We start from the raw sequence: 20,034 nt of genomic DNA, 5'->3' as shown, positions 1-20,034 counted from the left end.
GGTTGATGTTCAGTTGTGACATGATGGCTTCGGTTGCAGAGGTTAGACATTGGAGTTGGCAACCATGCTCCATTAACAAAGAAGCAAACCCAAATGGGTTTGTCGGGCTAGGAACTCCTGCTGCCCGATCCATTATTGGCTAAGTATTCTGACACAAGAACAGGCAGACGGCTGGATCCAAATGCAGCAGGTTTATTAGCTCAGCTAAAAGTCCACAAAACTGAATCAGGGTCAGGCAGGTAGGAGTTGATAAAAAGGAATAAAAGACAAAATGGTCTAAATACAGGCAAAGGTCAGGGCAACCGGCAGGCAAAAAGAGTCAGGGTCAGAGAGGGAATTAGAGTTCTGACTTCTGACAATAAACCACATCAAATTTATTTCTCCCAGAATTTATTACTCCAACAGCATACTTTGAACTATTGACCTCTGGAAGGACATTCAGAACAAAAAGGATGAAGAACAGTTGTAACCCTTGTGCTATCCTAATCACTTTAACATTGGGAGTTGGGTCATCTAGACCCACTAGACAGTGCTCTGAACCTTTTTTCTTCAATGATTTGTGATCTTCACTGGTGTCCATGGATTACATGAAATCTTTCCACCTTTATCCACCTTTGTCATGGTAGGGGGAACACGTCAATGGAAGGGGGGGTCATCTAAGATAGGACAAAGGTTAATGCAGGACTGACTGTCGCACTCTACCAATACAAGGAAGAACTTGGTAATCTGTGCTGTGCAGTGAGAAGAAGTTATATCCTGGTACTCAGTACGTCAGTAAAAAATGTATTTATCTACTGGATCTCTCTTAGCTCTTAACTGAGCTCTTAACTCTCTGGTATTTCCTCCAGCAGGGGCAGCAGGCGGCCGAAGACCATCTCTGCAGTGCTTTTCTGCCCCGGGTGGGGCAGCAGGGGTACTGTATCATAAGCATTACATCAGCATGCTCTCTATTGTGGAATTATGAAAAGCCACCAGTAGTTTGACTGTCAAATGTATTTTTCAACAGGCTTTACAAGTGAAGCCTCTGCTAACCCTAACCCACCATTCCAGCTGTATTGGCAGCCATGTCCACATCAAGAAGCTTCAAATGTGGTGGAGTCTGTCTCTCCAACTCCTCCCCCAAAGCTCAGGACGATATGCACAGTTCAACTGTTGTGGAGTTCCCCTGTTGATCGTGGGAGTTACGTTCCATAAGTGCCCCGCGGTAGGTGAAAGGCGCAGAGCAAAAGTACAGACATTTTAAGGCTGGGAAACTCCTCACTACATATTTTCTACACTTTTCTCCGACAGACAAGAACATTTTCACCCTTTTCTCTCTTGTTTGAACACTCAAAGTTCAAACGTTCAAAGAAAGTAAGTCCAGGATTACAGAATGAAAACAAAGATCTGATCATGATCAAAGATTTATGTGACTGTAACAAACTGAACGCATTCTGTACAGGAGACACACCACGGAGGAGATTGATAAGGTCTACAGCCGACCAGGATGAAGATCATAGTGTGCTGTTAAAAACAAAAGTATGTGTTTAGGGTTCTTTAAGGAAGTCCAGAAAAAATATAAAAAACCTGTAGGCAATTCAGGAGAGATTTTCTAGGTTTTTCCTTTTAATAAAGTCTTTGGAGCACACAAAAAATAGAGCAGGGATGAGAGCAAAATGACAAAAATAAATACAACAGGTTCTTCAAATTCATTGAAATATTAATCTGATTTCAGAATCAAAACACCTTTTTTGCATTTCAAATTGGAACTTCTTTTGCCTGTCTCTGTACTCACTGCCATTGTGAGAGTGGGGTACCTCCTATATTCTCCCTTCTGGCCACTCCCATGTAATTAGGCATTTTATTCAAAAGACATTCCTGCTCAGAAATCTTTCAGTTCAACAAAAGATTTCATCGAGGTTCTTCGTTTAATTTCATAATTTTAACAGTTAATTCTCTTAAATTATACATTAAAGAAACAAAAACAAACTCTCTCAAAACTGATAACATTATATCAACATTATATAGACTAGAAAAAGAAACACCTCGGTTGTTTGGCCGTCAATGAATGGCAATGGTAAATGGCGTATACTTATAAAGCGCCTTTCTTCCCACAAGGACAAAGCGCTTTACAGTCACACACACATTCACACACTGGTGGCGGCTCCGCTGCCAAACACAGGCGCCCGCCTACCACCAGAGGCAAGGTGGGGTTCAGTGTCTTGCCCAAGGACACTTCAACTCATGAGCAGGCAAGGCAGGAATCGAGCCTGCAATGTTACAATCATGGGTCGACCGCCCTACCGCTGCACCACGGCTGTCCCAGGAAGGAGGTGGAAGGGGCGTGGCTAAGACACTGTGCTGCAGAACTGCAGTGAGTTACTTCTATATGTGCGTGTATGCTGAAAACTAGTGATGACCAAGTGGACGCGCGCAGCAGCATGTAGGTGTGCATGTGTACATTCTCACAGTGCTCGCTCAGAGGGACACAGCAAGGCAAGGCAAGTTTATTTGTATAGCACAATTCATACACAAAGTAATTAAAGGTGCTTCACAAAACAGAAAAATGCATTAAAATCACAATACATCATAGAAGTAATCAATGTAAAATTTACTATAAAAGAAAACAAAAATATTGAAAATTAATTTAAAAATAAAGGAAGGAAAGGAAAGAAAAGTGCAGATAGGACCTTTCAGTCATATACACGGCTAAACAGAAATGTTTTAAGTCCAGATTTGAACATGAACACAGAAGAGGCCTGTCTTACGCCTTCAGGGAGGCTGTTCCAGATTTTAGCTGCAGAATATTGAAACGCTGATTCCCCTTGTTTAGTTCTGACTCTGGGAATCAACAGGAGGCCGGGCCCTGAGGTCCTCAGAGTACGAGATGGTTCATATGGCACTAACATGTCAGAGATGTACTTTGGTTCTCGGCCATGGAGCTACTTGTACACAAGCAGAGCTGCTTTGAAGTCTATTTTTTGAGGTACAGGGAGCCAGTGCAGCAGCAATAAGTCAGACAACAAAAGATTAACCACAAAATAGCGAGGGATCACTGTTTGCTACACTTCCTTCTACCAGGTCTCACTCTACCAGAGAAGACACACAGTCATCTGCATCACATGCACACAGGAAGATCCTTAGCATGCAGGCCTGAGGGAATTTGTGGTGAAAGGTATGGATGAAGATGCATGCTTCCCAATCCTTGCTGTTTGTGGTCAGCCCATCAGGAGTCTGTTTTACCTTCATCAGCATATCACTGGGCATTTCTGATAATATGGTGTTTAGTGTGGAGCTGAAGTCAACCAAAAGCAGCTCCACTGTAAGTTCCTCATTAACAGGTTGATGAAAAATAAGCTGAAAACGCTGCAGGAAAACCCTGGGCTCACACTGCATCCAGTCCAGCTCCAGCTCAGCCACCGCAGCGGTGGTTTGATTCAAATTCTAAAATGTTTCTGTCCCTGATGGAGCTGAACCATTTGCCTTATGTTTCTGTCAGGCTTTTTTCTGATCCACTGATGTGAGCCAAAAGACAGAAATATTAGCTCCATCTGTGCAGTTGTTTTAGCAGACCTTCTCCATTCATGAGCTTCTTCCTTCTGTGAAAGGCATCCATCGGTACCTCAGATTGATTAGTCACACAAATCCAAGTTTGGGAAAGTCAACCCTGTGTTCGCCAGTGATAAAGTGCACAATCTGACTCTCAGCTCAGCACACATTTTTCTCTCAAAGAGGCTTCCAGGGCATCACTGTTACTTACAATGCCATTCTCTAGGGAGGGGTTAGTGGTTCCTTTGAGTCTGGCTGCCCTCAGCCAAACAGACTAACTACAGAGGGGGAGGGGAGAGGCAGTGACCTTACAAATTAGTCTGCTGCCATGCAAATCCAACAAGACATGCAAACAAGTTGAAGTTTGACTTTTGTGAGCTCCAATTAAAATTAAGCACCTTCCAGCTCATGGAAGGGAAACTTTGTTAATGAAGAACATCCCCACACACAGACACCCCCCCCCCCCCCCCTCCAAATAAAATACGGGTACAAGAGAGGGGAGAAAAAAGGAATGAAGAAGTTGGAGAGTGAATAAAAACACATCTCAACACATTGTCCATTTTCTGCAAGGGGATGGTTGGCTACTACTGTGGCTTTTGTACTGGCCTGACCAGTGAACCCCGTTTGTTTGGTCATCTCAGGGTTGATGTGGGTTTGAAACTGTGGAGGCTTTGGATGCTGATTTAAGTAGGAGGTGGATGCCAGTGACTAAAGCTAGAGCCCCTTTGCTCCATTAAGACAAGAAGGATATTGAACATCATCTGTTTGTTTTTTTCAATCCAATAAGTTTGTGCATCTGCAGATATTTACAGACATGGCTGTGGGTGAAAAGCCGCAAACTTCATCTTGGATCCCTCCACTGTCACTTCTTTGCCTTCTGCCAGGAGACTTACTGGTTGGCTCCAGAAACGTTCACACACACACACACACGCACATCAGCATGTACACAACACAAATACAGCTCACACACACATACACAAGAAGCCAAAATCCAAAAGACTTCTATAGAAAAATAAAAAACTCAATCCATTACTGGAAAGAGTGGTTGTCATAGAAACGTTGACTCAGACCAACTCGGATCAATAACTACTAACTGACGATTTCTGGTTCCAACATGGCGGGATCCATGTGTGGGTTTCGTCCGGCTTCCTCCCACTGTCCAAAAACATGCTTCATAGGTTCATTGGTGACTCTAAAGCAGGGATGGTCATTACATTGATCATGATTGACCTGTCGATCGCGAAGGACATGTGGGTAGATTGCGGGTCATCAGAGATAAATAACCAAATTATATATATTTTTTAATTCTGTCAGCGAATCATCATACTCACCTAGAAGTATGTGACTTGACTGTTAGTTAGATCAATCGATCGACAGACAGACAGACTTTTGAAGGTCGACAATCAACTTAAAACAAGCAAATTCAACTTTCACACAACTTTTCAGAAGAGACAGAACATAAAGGGAACATCCCCACAACCAACAGAGTAACCGATTTTTCCTTGTTTATCAAATTGCGAGTTTAGCTTTTGCAAAAGTGAGCGACCTTGGGAGAATTTCAGGCAGATAACTCAAGCAGTGTGTTTACTGTGGTTACTCCTCCCTAAGGTGATTCAGTTTAATAAACTCACCTGTTCAGTGTCCCATTTAAGTCCAGGTATGCGAGTTTTTCCTTCTCTTCCTTTACCGCAAGCGCTGCGTTCGTCACCGGTTCTCCATGCTCGCTGTTCTTCTTCTCGCTTTTTTCAGCGTCATATGTCTTCCCCCCGTTCTTTTTCAGACTCGTTGGTCTCCCTTTTTCTGATGTTGGGGCGTCCATCTTCCCCACGTCTGCCGCTCCTTTTTTTTTGGATTTTCAGCAGGCACGTCTTTCGGCGCCGCTGCAGCCGCGTCTCCAGCGTGCATCTGCTGGGTGAGCGTCCTGCAGTGATCGCGAGATGTCTGGGACTTCTTGAGTGCCGTGATCACCGGAATCCCTATGGTGAATGTGCCATGCGATCATTCTCCTGTGTTTTTCTGTGTTTAGGCTTTTCCGAGGCTCTTCCTGGTTCTCTGCTTGACCCAGTCATCTGTGACGTCACTCCCCTAATGACCCTGGGAATTACAGTTCTTTTTCTTAAAAGTAATTATGTGCACCTGGTTTGGTTTCTGCTGCATCGTCCGGTTATCGTTTCAGGGATTGTGGGGTGTTTTCCGTGGTTATGAAGGCTGGCGGTCCTCGTCTGGACGAGTTTCTCATGCTGCCTGAATTTGTTGTGGCTTTTGGTGTTTTTCTCTGTTGCAGTGTGTTATTTAGGAGCCAGATGTGACTCTTGGCCATCTTTCGATGCTGGCTTTATTATGGTGGCTCTCTGTTTTGTGTCCTTTCTGTTAAAGCTGCTGTGTACATTCGACACATTAACCAGCGTTTGGATTGGTCCTTCCTTGTACCTCTCTCATCTATGGACATTTTACTTGTCATTGGTCAGCACTTCCTTTTCTGGCGGGTGACGCAAAACCCTTGACAAAGTTGGCTGGCTTCCAGGTTCCACAGTCTCTGCTCGTCATGCAGCTTCCCTGCAGATCGTGCCCCTGCACACCTTGAATTGGTGCCGCAATGAAAACTGTACTCCATGTACCTATTTCTGCACTGAAAGTGAAGGGTAAGATAGTGTGTTCCCTTTCCTGGTACTGTACTCGAATGGGAGCGTGAGCATGAGCTTCCATGTTGTGGACAGACAGGTTATTGGTCAGTAGTTGGATGGGACTGCCCCCTTTGAGGGATCCTTCTGGATCCGGATCCTACCGTTAGTCATTTGGGGTGAGTCCCATCTCTGGCTGGTTCATTTGTGCTGCCAGGCGCTAGTGGAGTGCGGTAAGTTTCTTTAGCCAGTAGTTATGCATCATGTCAGGGCCCGGTGCTGTCCAGTTCTTCATACCTGAGACTTTTTCTTGGATGTCGGCCATGTGATGGTTACTGGGTTCTGTTCAAGGAGGTTAATTTGTTCCTTTCTTAGAGACACCAGCCACTGGGCATTGCTGTTATGTGCTCTCTTTCTCCCATATACTTTTCCAGTTCTGTTCAGTTTCCAACCTTGGTGGGTCTGTTCGGTTGTTCTTACCCTTCCACTGCCACTCTCTTCAGGGTTAACCCTACCCAACAGTAGCCAGGATAGACTCCAGCAACCCTATTACCTCAAAAAGGATTCAGAAGGTTTAGAAAATGGCTGGCTGGCTGGCTAGATGGATGGATGGCTTTTTAAATTATGTATCCTTCATTTACCATTAACTACTCTGCATGTCAAAGGTATTTTTTTTTTTAACTTGTCCTGTCCAACAGCTGGGCAGACAGATGAGAGCTGAGGGCCTCTTGTGTTGGACATATTTTACTTTAACAAGAGGGGTTATTAATCTTCAGACAAAACCCCTTCTGTAATTGAGGCCAAACTTTATTAATTTCAATCATGTTTGAAAATCTTTGGTGTTGGACCGGACGGAAAAGGAAAGAGGGGAAGAAGAGAGAGGGACGCCAGAGAGAGGGGGGGGTAGGAAGGCGATAATAGGAGGGGAAGGGGGATAAGACCATGAAGCAGCACAAAGCATCAAGTCCACCGGCCGTCCACCACCACGGCAAGGCTCAAATGTAGCACAAAAAGGGCGGGGCCCGCCCACACACACACTCAAATGTTATAAACACACCTGCTAGCTGCAAAAATGTCCACCTGTCGACATGTACACAAAACAGATAGTGTTCACACGCATACTTATGCCTTAAAACCAACTAGTGTGAAATATTTCAGTCATTCAGTCATGCAAACTGTTAGTGCAAAGGTGAGCTAACACCTGTGCTCAGGTGAGTGTTTATGTTCTTCTAAAATGGATGGTGGAACGTGAAAAGAAGGAGGGAGTGTGCCCAGCCATCCCCACCCCAAGACCCCCACCGCAGCAACAGCGGCAGCCGGAATCCCCCCAACGCCACACGGGAACCGGCAGGGAACAACCGCCGCCCGGGCAACCAAGCCCGCCACCCAGGCCAGGGCCAGCAGGACCGCCGCAAGGCCCCCAGAGCCAGAGAGCAGGGAGGCACGGAGGGAAAGAGAGCGCCGCCCCAGCCCAACCAGGAGAGCAGCCCCCCCGCCGGGAGAGCCCAACGCAGGGCCCCACCGGAGAAGGACGCCCACAGCCCCAGACGAGCACCCCACCACCACCCAGGAGTTCCGGGCATCCCCCCCGCCCCAACCCCAGGTACGAGCCAGGATCCCCCAAGGGAGACCCGCTCCGCACTCCAGGCAGCCATCCGCCCGGCCCACGGTTGGTCCAGGGAGGAGCAAGGCAGGGGCCCGCCACCCCCGCCCAGGAGGGGGTAACCCCGGGGAAAAGAGAGGGCCCACAAGGGGTGTTGTAAATATGGCCCGACCAGGCTCGGCCACAGTTGGAAATTTGGCGGGGCCCAGCACTCAGGAGCAAGGACCAGAACCCACCCCCCAGGGACACGAACACCCCCGACTCAGATGTAATGTGAACCCCCCCACCGCGCGGAGGGAGCACAGTCGGGCCCAGGAAGCCGGCACCCCGGGGACACGGCCGCCGTTGCAAAGGGGCCCGTACCCCCCACCAGGGAAGAGGTAGGGGACAGATGGTCCTAGGTCCCACCTTCCTTGCAAAATGTGTGTGCAAGGGGTGTGTTTGAGAGGGTGTGTGTGTGCATGTGTGTGTGTTTGTGTTGGGATGTATATATTGAGGGGGGAGGGGTGTGTGTACTAAGGGGGGTGCAGTTAAAATTGGTGGGTAGGGCACTAAGGGGACATCTCCTGATTACTCACAGTGACGTCCCCTCACCCTCCCCACCAAGGGGCCCTAAATGTCTAAGGTGCGGTTAAAATTGGCAGGTAGGGTGCTAGGAGGACATCTGCTGCTTGCTGGCAGTGATGTCCAAGCACCCCCCCTACCATGGGCCCTACATGTCTAAGGTGCAAATAAAACCGAAAGAGGGGGGGCCCACTCCAAACGGCAACCATAGGAGGGGGGCCACCGCCTAGTAACCCCCCCCAAGGCTCATCGCAGGCTAAGCCCCCCACCCCCTCACCCTAATATGAGGTTATATGAGGAAGGGGGTAAGTTGGGGACAGCTGGTAGACTGTCCCCCGGTGGTCAAACAGCTGTCCCCCCCCCCCCAGCAAGGGGGCCAGGCCCACCCAGCCCAGGGGCCCCACCCCCGGAGGCGCCGTCACCCCAGGCCCAGCACCACCCACCCCACAGAGAGAGAGAGGAGCCAGAAAGCGTAGCCCCCCCCTCCCAGGGCAAGCCCAGGCCCCCACCCCCAAACGCCAGCCCTAGAAGAGCTCTGGTCAGGCCTCGACGGGACCGAGACAGCCAACCGGCCGGGGAAACCGCCGATGGCCTCAGCGGAGACCCCGACCCGTCAACCCCCCCTATCCCCGTACCAATAGCGGCCCCCCCCCCTCCCCCAGAATGCTCCCCCACAGGACAGGGCCGACAAGACCCCCCACTCCACCCCACCCAAGACCCCGCAGCCGAAGCGGATGACACCCAGAGCGACCGGGGGCCCCAAGAGGGTTGTCCTGTCCCGCCCCAGAGCCAGGGAAGGGCCGATCCCAGCCCCAGGTGTAGATGGGCAGCCCATCCGGCGCCGCTGGGCCCCCCCCGAGCAGGGCCCCCCGCCAACCCCCCCCAGCACAGGCAAAGGGACCACCCCCCCAAGCCAAGCCAGACCACCACCCCACCCCCCCACCACGTACCCCCACACCCAAGCCCAGAGGACCACGCAGCGCCCCAGCCCGCCCCACCCAGGCACCGGACCCGACCCCCCGACCAACGGAGCCCCACCACCCCCCGCCAGGCACCGGAGGCCCCGACCCCCACCCCGGCCCACGGCAGAAGGGCAAGGAGCAGCGACGACCAGGCCCCCCCACCCCCTAAGTCATGGAGTCAGCTATGGGAGACCAGAGAGACCAAATTCTTTCAAAGTTACTTGAACCTTGGGCTGACATTTTTTCCAAGCTGATATGATCAAGCAGCAGGTTTCTGTGTTGACTTATCTTTATATTTTTCTTGCTTTTCCAATTTATTAAAATATTTTTTTTAGCAATGCAAAGAGTTATGAAAATGATAGAGCCTAATCCTCCTTCTACATCGATGGCACTCATGTCACCAAGCACACAAAGTGACGGTGAAGCTGTGATTGAAACCTTAAGCCAGACTGATAGATCGGCACATACCTGCTGCCAGAGAGCCTGGACAGGCGTGAAGAACCATAGTGCATGCATGTAATTGTCGGGTAGATTACTGTCACAGTGCTGACAAATGTCTGAGTTTCTGAGACCCATCTTGAACATCCTCTGTCCAGTGTAGTAAAGGTATTTTTTATATTTACTTTTTTATGATGAGCTTTTATTGTGTGTGTGTGTGTGTGTGTGGGTGTTCGTGCGTGTATGCATGCGCACGTGCGTGTGAGTGAGACGTTACTGTGTGTGTAGCTTAGATTTACACTGAACTAAAACACATAAAACTCTGGAACACTTGGTAAAGACAAACTTGTGATTGACGGCAACAGTAGCCACAGTTACATGGGCAGAATATCTTGATTGGATCAGTGGTTGGATTAAAATCCAACCGTATAAATGGGCCCAGAAAAACGCTTTTTCTGGAGCACCGCTAGGTCTATGCATGACGTAAAACCAGAGCAGTAGTGACACACGGTCGGAATGAACTGTTTACATGCAACACGATCGGATAAACAATCGGCACAGCCCACCTATCTCGATCGGAAAGAAATTTTGATCCGAACGAGTCTGTTCGGGGGAGACTATTCCGAACGGCGTGTTTACATGATGCGTTTTTCTTCTGGCATTTATTCCGATTACTTTTGTCCATGTAAACACAGCTAATAAAACCTAAAGTTACAGATGAGACATTATGAAGAGCAAATGTTGAAAAGTATTTTAAGTCTTTTTCATCTGAATGTCACTTTTACAACAGAACAAGTCCTATTGTTGATCCAGCCCGTCACCACTTACTTTAACCACTTTCAAAAACCATGTGATGGTGGAATCCAACTATTTAACCCTTGTGCTTTCCTAGGCACTTTAACATTGGGAGTTGGGTCATCTAGACCAGTGTTTTTCAACCAGTGTGCCGCGGCACACTAGTGTGCCGTGGGAGATGGTCAAGTGCGCCGTGGAGAAATTGCCCTCATTCACTGATCTAAAAACATTTTCCATCTCCAGGATTTCAGCTCTGTGTTCATCCAAACAGGCCCTGATAAAACACTGAGTAGTTAGGAATATAAAAGATCTTAAAATTACTTTTTATTTGTGTTTATTTAATTCTATTAAAGACATTTTGATCAGAATCACGGTACCGCGATTTAGCTGCAGCTATGACTGTGTAAGGAAAAGTCCCGCCCCTTTAACTGTCTCCGCCAATCATTCTTCAAGGCTTAATCACATGTCATCAGTCTGACCAATCAGAAGTGGTTAAAGTATTCACTTCCTTGTTCTTAATTCTTCTAAAGTCGCTCAGTTCTAACAAAAATACCAGCTAAAGCTCGTCTTTAGCTGGTGGTTCATCTCTTAGAAAAAAACAGCCGCAACTTCCTGCTTTTTCTGCCACAATTATCACAAAAATCCACGAGAGATTGCGGGGGGGGGGGCTGTCGATCAATACAGACCATAATTTTCTGCTTTTTTTTTTTTGGGATGCTGGTGTGCCGCGGGATTTTTGTCAAGGTTAAAGTGTGCCGTGGCTCAAAAAAGGTTGAAAAACACTGATCTAGACCCACTGGACAGTGCTCTGAACCTTTTTTCTTCAATGATTTGTGATCTTCACTGGTGTCCATGGATTACATGAAATCTTTCCACCTTTATCCACCTTTGTCATGGTGGGGGGGAACACCTCAATGGAAGGGGGGGGGGGGTCATAGGATAGCACAAGGGGTAATGCTAAGCGTCAAACAGAGAAGAATTGAGTCCCATGTGTGGAGTCTAAAGTATGATCCAACCAAACTTTTTGAAGCACAACTTCCTGATCTTAGGTCAGACACTCCCCCACTATGCCACTTTTCCCTCTGCCTGCAGTCCATCTAGAGGAATCTTCGGTTAGTATATTTTTACATAAGGAAAGGAATTCAAATGTTAGCTAATCTGTCATCTTTGAGCAGAGGCTCGGGGAATGCTCCCGGGTCAGAACTTTTTCTTTTGTTCCAAATTTGTGCACACACTTACTTGTGACAACGCTTTTGGAGGCTGGAGGACCACGCTTGCTGTTCTTCACCACCTCTAGCTTGACCTCATATTCCTGGCCTGGACCCAGGCCTGATTGCTCAAAGACAGTCTCTGGGCGGCCAAGGGAGTTCAGAATCTCACCATCGTCCTCCTTCTGCAAAAAAACAAAGATGGCCTTTAAACAGACATAGACCCATCCAGAACCTTGTCTTTGTTCTAATGTTAATCTAAGCACATGCTCATCACGTCTTTCAGGTTCAGATTTTCATATCCGAGTCCTGAGCCACATGCACATGATGCAGTCCACATTTGAGGGTGAGGCGTGCAATGATGACCACCAATTCATCTGGTTTTCTCTGCAGAACTCACCGTATTCCTGAAGATCAGATTCCAGCCGTCAAAAGGAATATCCAGGGGGTCCCATTGCACCTCCACTGATGTTTCCCTTACTGACTTGAACTTTAGACCCTCAGGCTCAGGAAGATCTGTGAGAGGAACTGTGTGAGATGATCGAGCAGTCCTATGGAATGGGATTTCCTAGCTGCTGCTGAGTGTGTAAACGTACTTGTAGCCACCCGAGCACTGACAGGGACACTCTTCTTGTTGCTGAGTACAGCATAGACGCTGATCAGGTACTCCACACCAGGCTCCAGCTCTTGAATAGTTGCCTCCTTCTGGTCGCCAGGCACCCGCATTTCTAGCTCAAGACCTCCAGGAGCCGTGGGCAAATAGGTGATGAGGTACTCTGTGACATGCATCTCATTCTCCCAGGAGAGGTCAACAGTTTCTGGAGTGACCTCCACCACTGTCAAGTCCTTGGGTGGAGAGACTGTGAACAGAGCAACCATCACAAGTTCACTTCCATACCGCAGGTGTCCACCTTCCAACAGGGTGTGGAGCTTAGTCTTTTGTCTTTTATCCAAAGGGTGATCAAATATTTCTCGGGTCATGTGTGGATTTTTTCACAGACGCAGGATTATGGAATAACAAGACTAATCAAACTGCTGGGACAAAGGCTACACAGTTTTGATATTAAGCACATATTGCATATATGAATGTTGGCTACCACCCGCAGTGGTTATGTAATGATGATTAAGAGCGCTAACCGCAGTGGTTAGCACTCTTGCCTCACAGCAAGAAGGTCTCCGGTTCAAGTCCCGGTTGGGGGACATGAAAAACAACATCAATGGGGAATCTTTCTGTGTGGAGTTTGCATGTTCTCCCCGTGTATGCGTGGGTTCTCTCCGGCTTCCTCCCACCGTCCAAAAACATGCTTCATAGGTTAATTGTCAACTCTAAATTGTCCCTAGGTGTGAGTGTGAGAGTGAATGGGTGTGTGTTTGTGGACATTCTACCCTGCGACAGACTGGCGACCTGCCCAGGATGTACCCCTGCCTTGGCCCACAAGTGGCCGGGATAGGCTCCAGCAGCCCCGTGACCCCAAAAGGGACAAACGGAATAGAAAATGAATGAATGAATGAATGTTTGTGAATGCAAGAATACCAAAACATTAGTCACGGAGGAAAGAGTGCCAGTTTACGAGAGTTTTTTTGTTTTTTCTTCTGCCCCAGGTTCATGTAATCCAGGGCTGCTCATTACGTCGATCGCGATCGACCAGTCGATCGACCAGTCGATCGACCAGTCGATCGTCAAGGACATTTATGGGTAGATCGCGGGACAGAAAAGATTTTTTTAAAAAAAGTACTTCTTAAAAATCCACCAGCCAATCAAAATACTCACCGAGAAGTACGGGACTTGATTGACATGCAGAACGGCCAATCGGACATCCTTTGATGCATACGTCGCTGCAGACGTGTGTTTAAAAACACTGAACGCGAACTCTCTGTCATAAGAGAGTTGCTCTCTGCCCCGCGTCACGTCAAGTTCCCGGCAGAAGACCGCTCCGCGCAAGCGGAGTGTTTATTGAAGCCGCCCCGCGTGTGTCCTCCTGCTATCAGCTCTGCAGTTCTCACCTGATAAATACGAGCTCATAAGGAAGCTGTTTTTTACGTGGCACGCGCTTCGTACGAGGCCAGCAGCGCCTTTGAAAAGCCATGATGCTCCCCCCATTGCACGGTTTACAGCAGAGCATGACATACGATGGTCGATGCTTTCTGTCTTTGTAACAAAACGCCTCATCTGTTAATACAAAAGTATCTTTGTGTACTCTCACTGTGTAGTTTTTAATCATCAGTACATAAACAATAATGTCACTAATAAACATAACTAACAAACATTTACTAATAGTACTTTATATATATATATATATATATATATATATATATATATATATATATATATATATATATGTAGATCTTCAAGACATTGTCGATTCAAAAGTAGCTCACACGCCAAAAAAGTGTGAGCACCCCTGATGTATTCAGTTCTCATTTGTCTCACCTGTTCACCTCTCTATATATACTGCTGTTTCAGCTCACTCCAGTGCCAGTTCATTTGCTCTGTTTTCATAGTAGTCTCGGCTCTCTGTGTGATTTCCTAGCGTTCATCGACACATTAAAACGCTGTGAGTTTTTGTTCTCCTCCTTTTTTGTGATCTGACCTGCTGGAGATTTTTTTGTTCTTGTTTGGATTTCTGGATTATCTGAACTGCTCAAAACCTAATGGAGTCTGTGTGGAACATTTCTTCTGGAGGATCAAAATATCTTCCTTGGTGGTCAGTTTGTACTAGCTGGTCGTTCATTACATCAGTACAAGGTCCAATTTATTTTGAAATTTAACTTGCTGTCTTTGTTTCGTGTCCTTGCACGATCTGCTCTGTGTTGAACTGATGCTCCGACGTCCGGCTAAAGTAGAAGCTGACTCATTGACTATAACTGAAATATTTCCTACATTTAAGCTCACTGAATCAGTGGATAGCGACTAGTTACACCATAACTTGTAGCTCCGCCTCTGTGAATTTTGCAGGTCAGCTGGATGTTTCCTCCACCCCCTACCAGTGGCTCTGTGTGGAGGTGTGCGCCGCTGCCTACACTTCGTTATCAGGCTATTTGAGTTGCAGCCTCTCAGTCTTCAGAATCCCTCTTGCTTCTCTTGTCTCTTTGCTCTGCTGATACTGAGGTTTGCTTGACCTCAGTATCGGCATTTGTTTTTTGACTTTTTTCTGCCTTTGTTAGTTTTCTTTTTAGTCTCTGCAGTTTTGTTTTTGTTAAATTGCTACTTATTTCATTTCAGAGCCTCTCGGGCGGCTCTGTGACCGAGTGGATCCCTACAGAACAGAGAGACAGTGGCTGAAAAACGTCCTGTGGGTACGCTTTAATATCGTGCGTTTTTTGTACTGCTGTTTGGGTTTTTTTTACATCTCTAATGGGAACTTATTATTGCTTATAAAAACTAAATTAAATTAAAATGTAAAAAGAAAACACACAGAGGGCACAAGGGCACTTTTTATTACAAGACAAAAAGGGACACTCTGAGTGCACATGCCTGCCTGGCAGCTCCTTTGAGGCTCGTATGAAAATGGAATGTGCCATTATGGTATGTGTATTACAAAGTATTCCTAAGGCCAATGGAACTTCCACCCAGTGATAACGTACGGGTGCTGATGTCGTACGGCGTCCTTCCGCCACCCTCTAGTCGTTAGTAAGGTGTAAGTACTGGTTCCTAACTGATGCAAACATGCTGCACGCACGTGGTGTCCACGTGATCCCTAAGTGGCTGTAGGACGTCCACACAAACTACACTAATTTCCTCGTTTCTAACAGTCAAACTGCAGCAAGGAGAAAAGCACGTTTGTGTGAGGTTCTACTGAAATATCAGCCTGCTGCACATAAATGCTTCAGCATTTTACAGAAATCATGAAGGATGGTGCCAAACTTGTGCCTTCGGAGAATGTAAACCCTCCAGCACAAAGCATGTACACATAAACAATGTCTAGAATTTTTGAGCGTCACCTCAGTGATGTGTTTCACAGTTAATCATGAACCTCCCTCCAATTGCTGCTGTGGTCTAACCAAATGGGCAGAACCAACTCAGTAATTTTCATAGCCCGAAATGGATCCTAAAGTGAAAATCAACCTAATTCTATTTAAACCCAGATGGAGAATCTTTAAAAGGGAACGATTTAAGATCATGTATAAATAGAAAGTTTGTGCGTGTTTGTCTTCTTTGCTTTCTTCTCTGGAAATGAAAGCAAACACCAAAAGAAAATCCTCTAAAACACAGGTATCAAGCTCCAGGCCTCAAGGGACAGTGTCTTACATATTTTCCAACCAACCTGCCATTGAAGCTCCTTATTGGCTAAACACACCTGATCCAGGTAATTAACAGCAGATGAGACAGGATTTCTGAAAAACCAGCAGGAGGTCGGCCCCTTGAGGCCTGGAGTTTTACACCCCTGCTAAAACATGCCAGCAATTCAAAAAGCTGTTAAAGTTTGGCATCGTACATACATGGGCTAGCTTACCATTAGAACAGTCGTCTCCAACGAAGCCCTCATCACAAACACAGACTCCATTTTCACAGCTCCCGTGGTTCTGGCAGTCTCCTGGGCAAGTTGGCTCAGAGCAGTCTGTTCCGGTGAAGCCCTTGTAACAGATGCAGCTGCCATCTACACAGGACCCTCTGTCCAGACAGTTGCTGGGGCACGTCTTCTCGCTGCAGTCCTCACCAGTAAAACCCTGGTGGCAAACACACTGTCCATTTATACACTGGCCTTGGTCCTGGCAGTCGTTGGGACATGTGAGCTCACTGCAGTCTTTGCCTGTGAAGCCCACAAGACACACACACTTCCCATCCACACAGTCTCCTCTGCCCATGCAGTCTCTGGGACAGGTCTTGGTGCTGCAGTCTTCCCCTGCATAGCCTTTTTCACACATGCACTGCCCATTGATGCAGCGTCCTTTTTCTTGGCAGTTGTTGGGGCAGGACAGCTCGCTGCAGTCTTCACCCTGGTATCCAATGTCACATATGCATTCCCCATTAATACACTGGCCATTGTTGCTGCAATTGTCAGGACAGGAGAGGATGGAGCAGTCCTCCCCCTCAAACCCAGGATCACAGATACACTTCCCATTGAAGCAGTGGCCTCTTTCGTGGCAGTTCTTTGGGCAGGTGAGCTTTGAGCAGTCTTCCCCACTGTAGCCCGTCTGACAAACACATTGGCCATCTACACACTGGCCGCGGTTGTTGCAGTTGGCAGGACAGGTTAGCTCACCACAGTCCTCTCCAGTGAACCCCTCTTCACAGTAGCAAGTCCCATTGATGCATTGTCCTCTGTCATAGCAGTCATTGGGGCAGATGAGATCAGAGCAATCGGATCCCGTCCATGGATGGTCACAAATACATTCATCCTCCACACAGTGCCCACGCCCAAGGCAGTTGTTGAGGCAGTTGGTCTGGGAGCAGTCTTCACCAATGAAGCCGTCCTCGCAGAGACAGGACCCTTCCACGCAGTGGCCATAGTCACCACAGTCCATCAGGCAGATTTCGATGCTGCAATCGTCCCCGGTGAAACCTTCGAAGCACTCGCACTGACCATCCACGCAGCGCCCCTGATCCTGGCAGTCATTGGGGCACTCTGGCTCTGTGCAGTTGAGGCCCTTCCATCCAGGTTCACAGGTGCAGCTGCAGCTATCCGTGCTCCAGTTTCCACGCCCGTTACAGTACGGCTTTGTGGACAGCTCACCTGCTGGAGGGCAGAACAGCAAAGGAGAGTTCATAAACAACCTTCTAAATGCAAATGATATTGTGTGTGTGTGTGGGGGGGGGGTTAAAGTCAGGATGTGACAGTCCCAGGTTTCCTTATGGGTGGATACGAGCTGTTTGCACGGGGAAATGATCAAACCCGCACACCGCTGACCCACACAGAAAATCTATGTGGTAGACCGCTCAGTAAACCCGTAAAGTGAAAATGTTAATTGTTTTCCTACGTGCATGCTGCGGGCTGCAGGTCGTAGTGAACACTTCTACAACACATCAGTAAGGGGGGAGTAGCTTACAATAACTGACTAAGCTATTAAATGAGACATAACCAGGGATGGGCAATGACACACTTTTCAGATTCGATACAATACCAATTATGTTTTGAAAAAAATATTTGATACCAATTAATGATAGCGATCACCGGTGAATTATTGGTGAGTTATTTTCTTGAGCATATTATTTGTTATCGTGAAAACAAATAATGTTTTCTGTGGTTAGGGGGGGTCGTAAAGAATACTACCAACGTATTCCCTGCGTGTCGTAAAAGGCGACTAAAAGGGACGGAGCGAGAGGACTGGGAATCCTCTCCCCTGTAACTACATTCCTAATTACGGACAGGGTAGAGTTGGGAAGGGGAGATTACCTCCCCAAACCCTTAAGATTGGGTCGTTGAATGTGCGGGGGTGTAGTACAGACGGAAGCAAAAGAGATCTGATTGGAAGGATGTTTGACAGGAGGGGAATGAGCGTGTTAGCACTGAGTGAGACAAAGATGAAAGGGAAGGGTGAGTGTGTGTTTGGAAGTGTGAGTGGGAGAATGTCTGGTGTAGAGAGCGGGAGAGCAAGAGAAGGTGTGGCTTTGCTGGTGAGCTGTGAGGTGAGACGATGTGTGGTTGAATGGAAGGAGGTGTCACCAAGACTGATATGGGTGAAAGCGAAATTTCGGAAGGAGCTGTGGGTGTTCGTGAGTGCATATGGTCCTGGCAGTGAGAGGAATGAAGAGGAGAGAGTGACCTTCTGGAACGACTTGGATGAGTGCTTGCAAGGATTTGGAGCAAATGTGAATGTAGTGCTGATGGGAGATCTGAATGCTAGAGTGGGTGATGAGAAAATTGAGGGTGTTGTTGGCATGCATGGTGTTCCTGGAAAGAATGATAATGGTGAGAGACTGATAGGAATGTGCACTGAAAGAGAGATGGTGATTGGGAATACATGGTTCAGAAAGAAAGAGATCCATAAGTATACGTGGGTGAGGCAGAGTGGTGGAAGAGTGATTGACAAAGCACTGATGGATTATGTGGTGGTTTCAAAGGTTGCATGTAGTAGATTGCTAGATGTAAATGTGAGGAGGGGAGAGTGTGGAGGTATGTCTGATCACTATTTGGTGGAAGGAAGGTTGCGTGTGGGTATGCCATGGGTGAGATCGAGAAAGAGTGGGGAGGCAAGAAAAGTTCTGAGAGTGAGTGTTTTGAAGAACAGAGAGAAAATGTGTGAGTATCAGAAGGAATTAGGTGGCAAGTGGAATATGGTGAAGGAGCAAATGGTTGTTGGAGTGGAGGAAGAATGGCAACAGTTCAAAAGTGCAGTGGTTGGAAGTGCAGAGGAAGTGTGTGGTGTGAGACGTGTTGGGGGTGGTCTAAGAAAGGGAAGTGAATGGTGGTGCGAGGATGTAAGGTTGGCTGTAGCTGAGAAGAGATGTGCGTACGAAGTATGGCTGCAGAGAAAGGACAGGGAGTCATATGAGTGTTATAAGGAGAAGAAAAGGGATGCTAAGAGAGCTGTGCGTGAGGCAAGAGCGGCTGCGGACGAAAGGTGGGGCAGGCAGATGACTGATAATTTTCGAGAGAACAAGAAAATGTTTTGGAAGGAGGTGAAGAGGGTGCGAAAGGGAGTGTCGGGGAGGGAGGAGAAAGTGAAAACAGAGGATGGAAGGATGTTGAATGAGGGGAATGCAGTAAGGAAAAGATGGGCAGAGTATTTCGAGAGGCTGCTGAATGTGGAGGAAGATCGGGATGCTGTGATTGGGATGGATGGAAGGGAAAGTAGACTGAATGTATTGGGAGAGTTGAATGAAACGTTGATTACAGGAGAGGAAGTTGAGCAAGCTGTGGGAAAGTTGAAAGTAGGAAAGGCTGCAGGTGTGGATGGGTGTGCTGGGGAATGCCTGAAGTGTGGTGGAGCGATCGTGATTGAGTGGTTAGTGAGATTGTTGAATGTGTGTTTTGCAAATGGGCAGGTGCCGCTTGATTGGATGAGTGCGTGTGTGGTTCCCCTGTACAAGGGTAAGGGTGATAAGTATGAATGTGGTAGTTTTAGGGGTATTAGTCTGTTGAGTGTTGTAGGCAAAGTATATGGGAGAGTGCTGATTAATAGGGTAGTGGAGGGAACTGAGTGTATGATTGGTGAAGAGCAGTGTGGTTTCAGGAGAGGTAGAGGGTGTGTGGATCAGGTGTTTGTTGTGAGACAGGTGTGTGAAAAGTTTTTGGCTAAGGGGAGGGAGGTGTTTTGGGCATTCATGGATTTAGAGAAGGCGTATGATAGGATTGATAGAGAGGCGCTGTGGGGGATGTTGAGTATGTATGGTATTGATGGTAGATTGTTGGAAGGTGTGAAGAGTTTTTATA

General features: G+C 47.4%; 1 protein-coding gene across 8 annotated transcripts in view; it reads right to left on the bottom strand.

The window, feature by feature from the left end:
* The window catches only part of tncb (tenascin Cb), a 95,564-nt gene that overhangs the window by 38,325 nt on the left and 37,205 nt on the right, over positions 1–20,034 (bottom strand). For 5 of the 8 annotated variants that reach the window (XM_078953450.1, XM_078953453.1, XM_078953449.1 and 2 more), the window contains exons 3-6: positions 16,174–17,397; positions 12,316–12,579; positions 12,120–12,235; positions 11,751–11,904 (exon numbers count right to left, since the gene is read on the bottom strand). In XM_078953450.1, coding sequence (XP_078809576.1) covers positions 11,751–11,904; positions 12,120–12,235; positions 12,316–12,579; positions 16,174–17,397 — 1,758 coding nt within the window. The remainder of the gene's footprint in view (positions 1–11,750; positions 11,905–12,119; positions 12,236–12,315; positions 12,580–16,173; positions 17,398–20,034) is intronic. The other 3 variants (XM_023958081.2, XM_078953452.1, XM_023958080.2) reach the window with 1 other exon arrangement.

Source organism: Oryzias latipes, chromosome 9, assembly GCF_053564925.1.
Source record: "Oryzias latipes strain Hd-rR chromosome 9, Olatipes_Hd-rR_3.1".
NCBI lineage: Eukaryota > Metazoa > Chordata > Actinopteri > Beloniformes > Adrianichthyidae > Oryzias > Oryzias latipes.
Note: the sequence above shows the minus strand (reverse complement) of the source record. Positions and strands in the feature narration are given on the sequence as shown.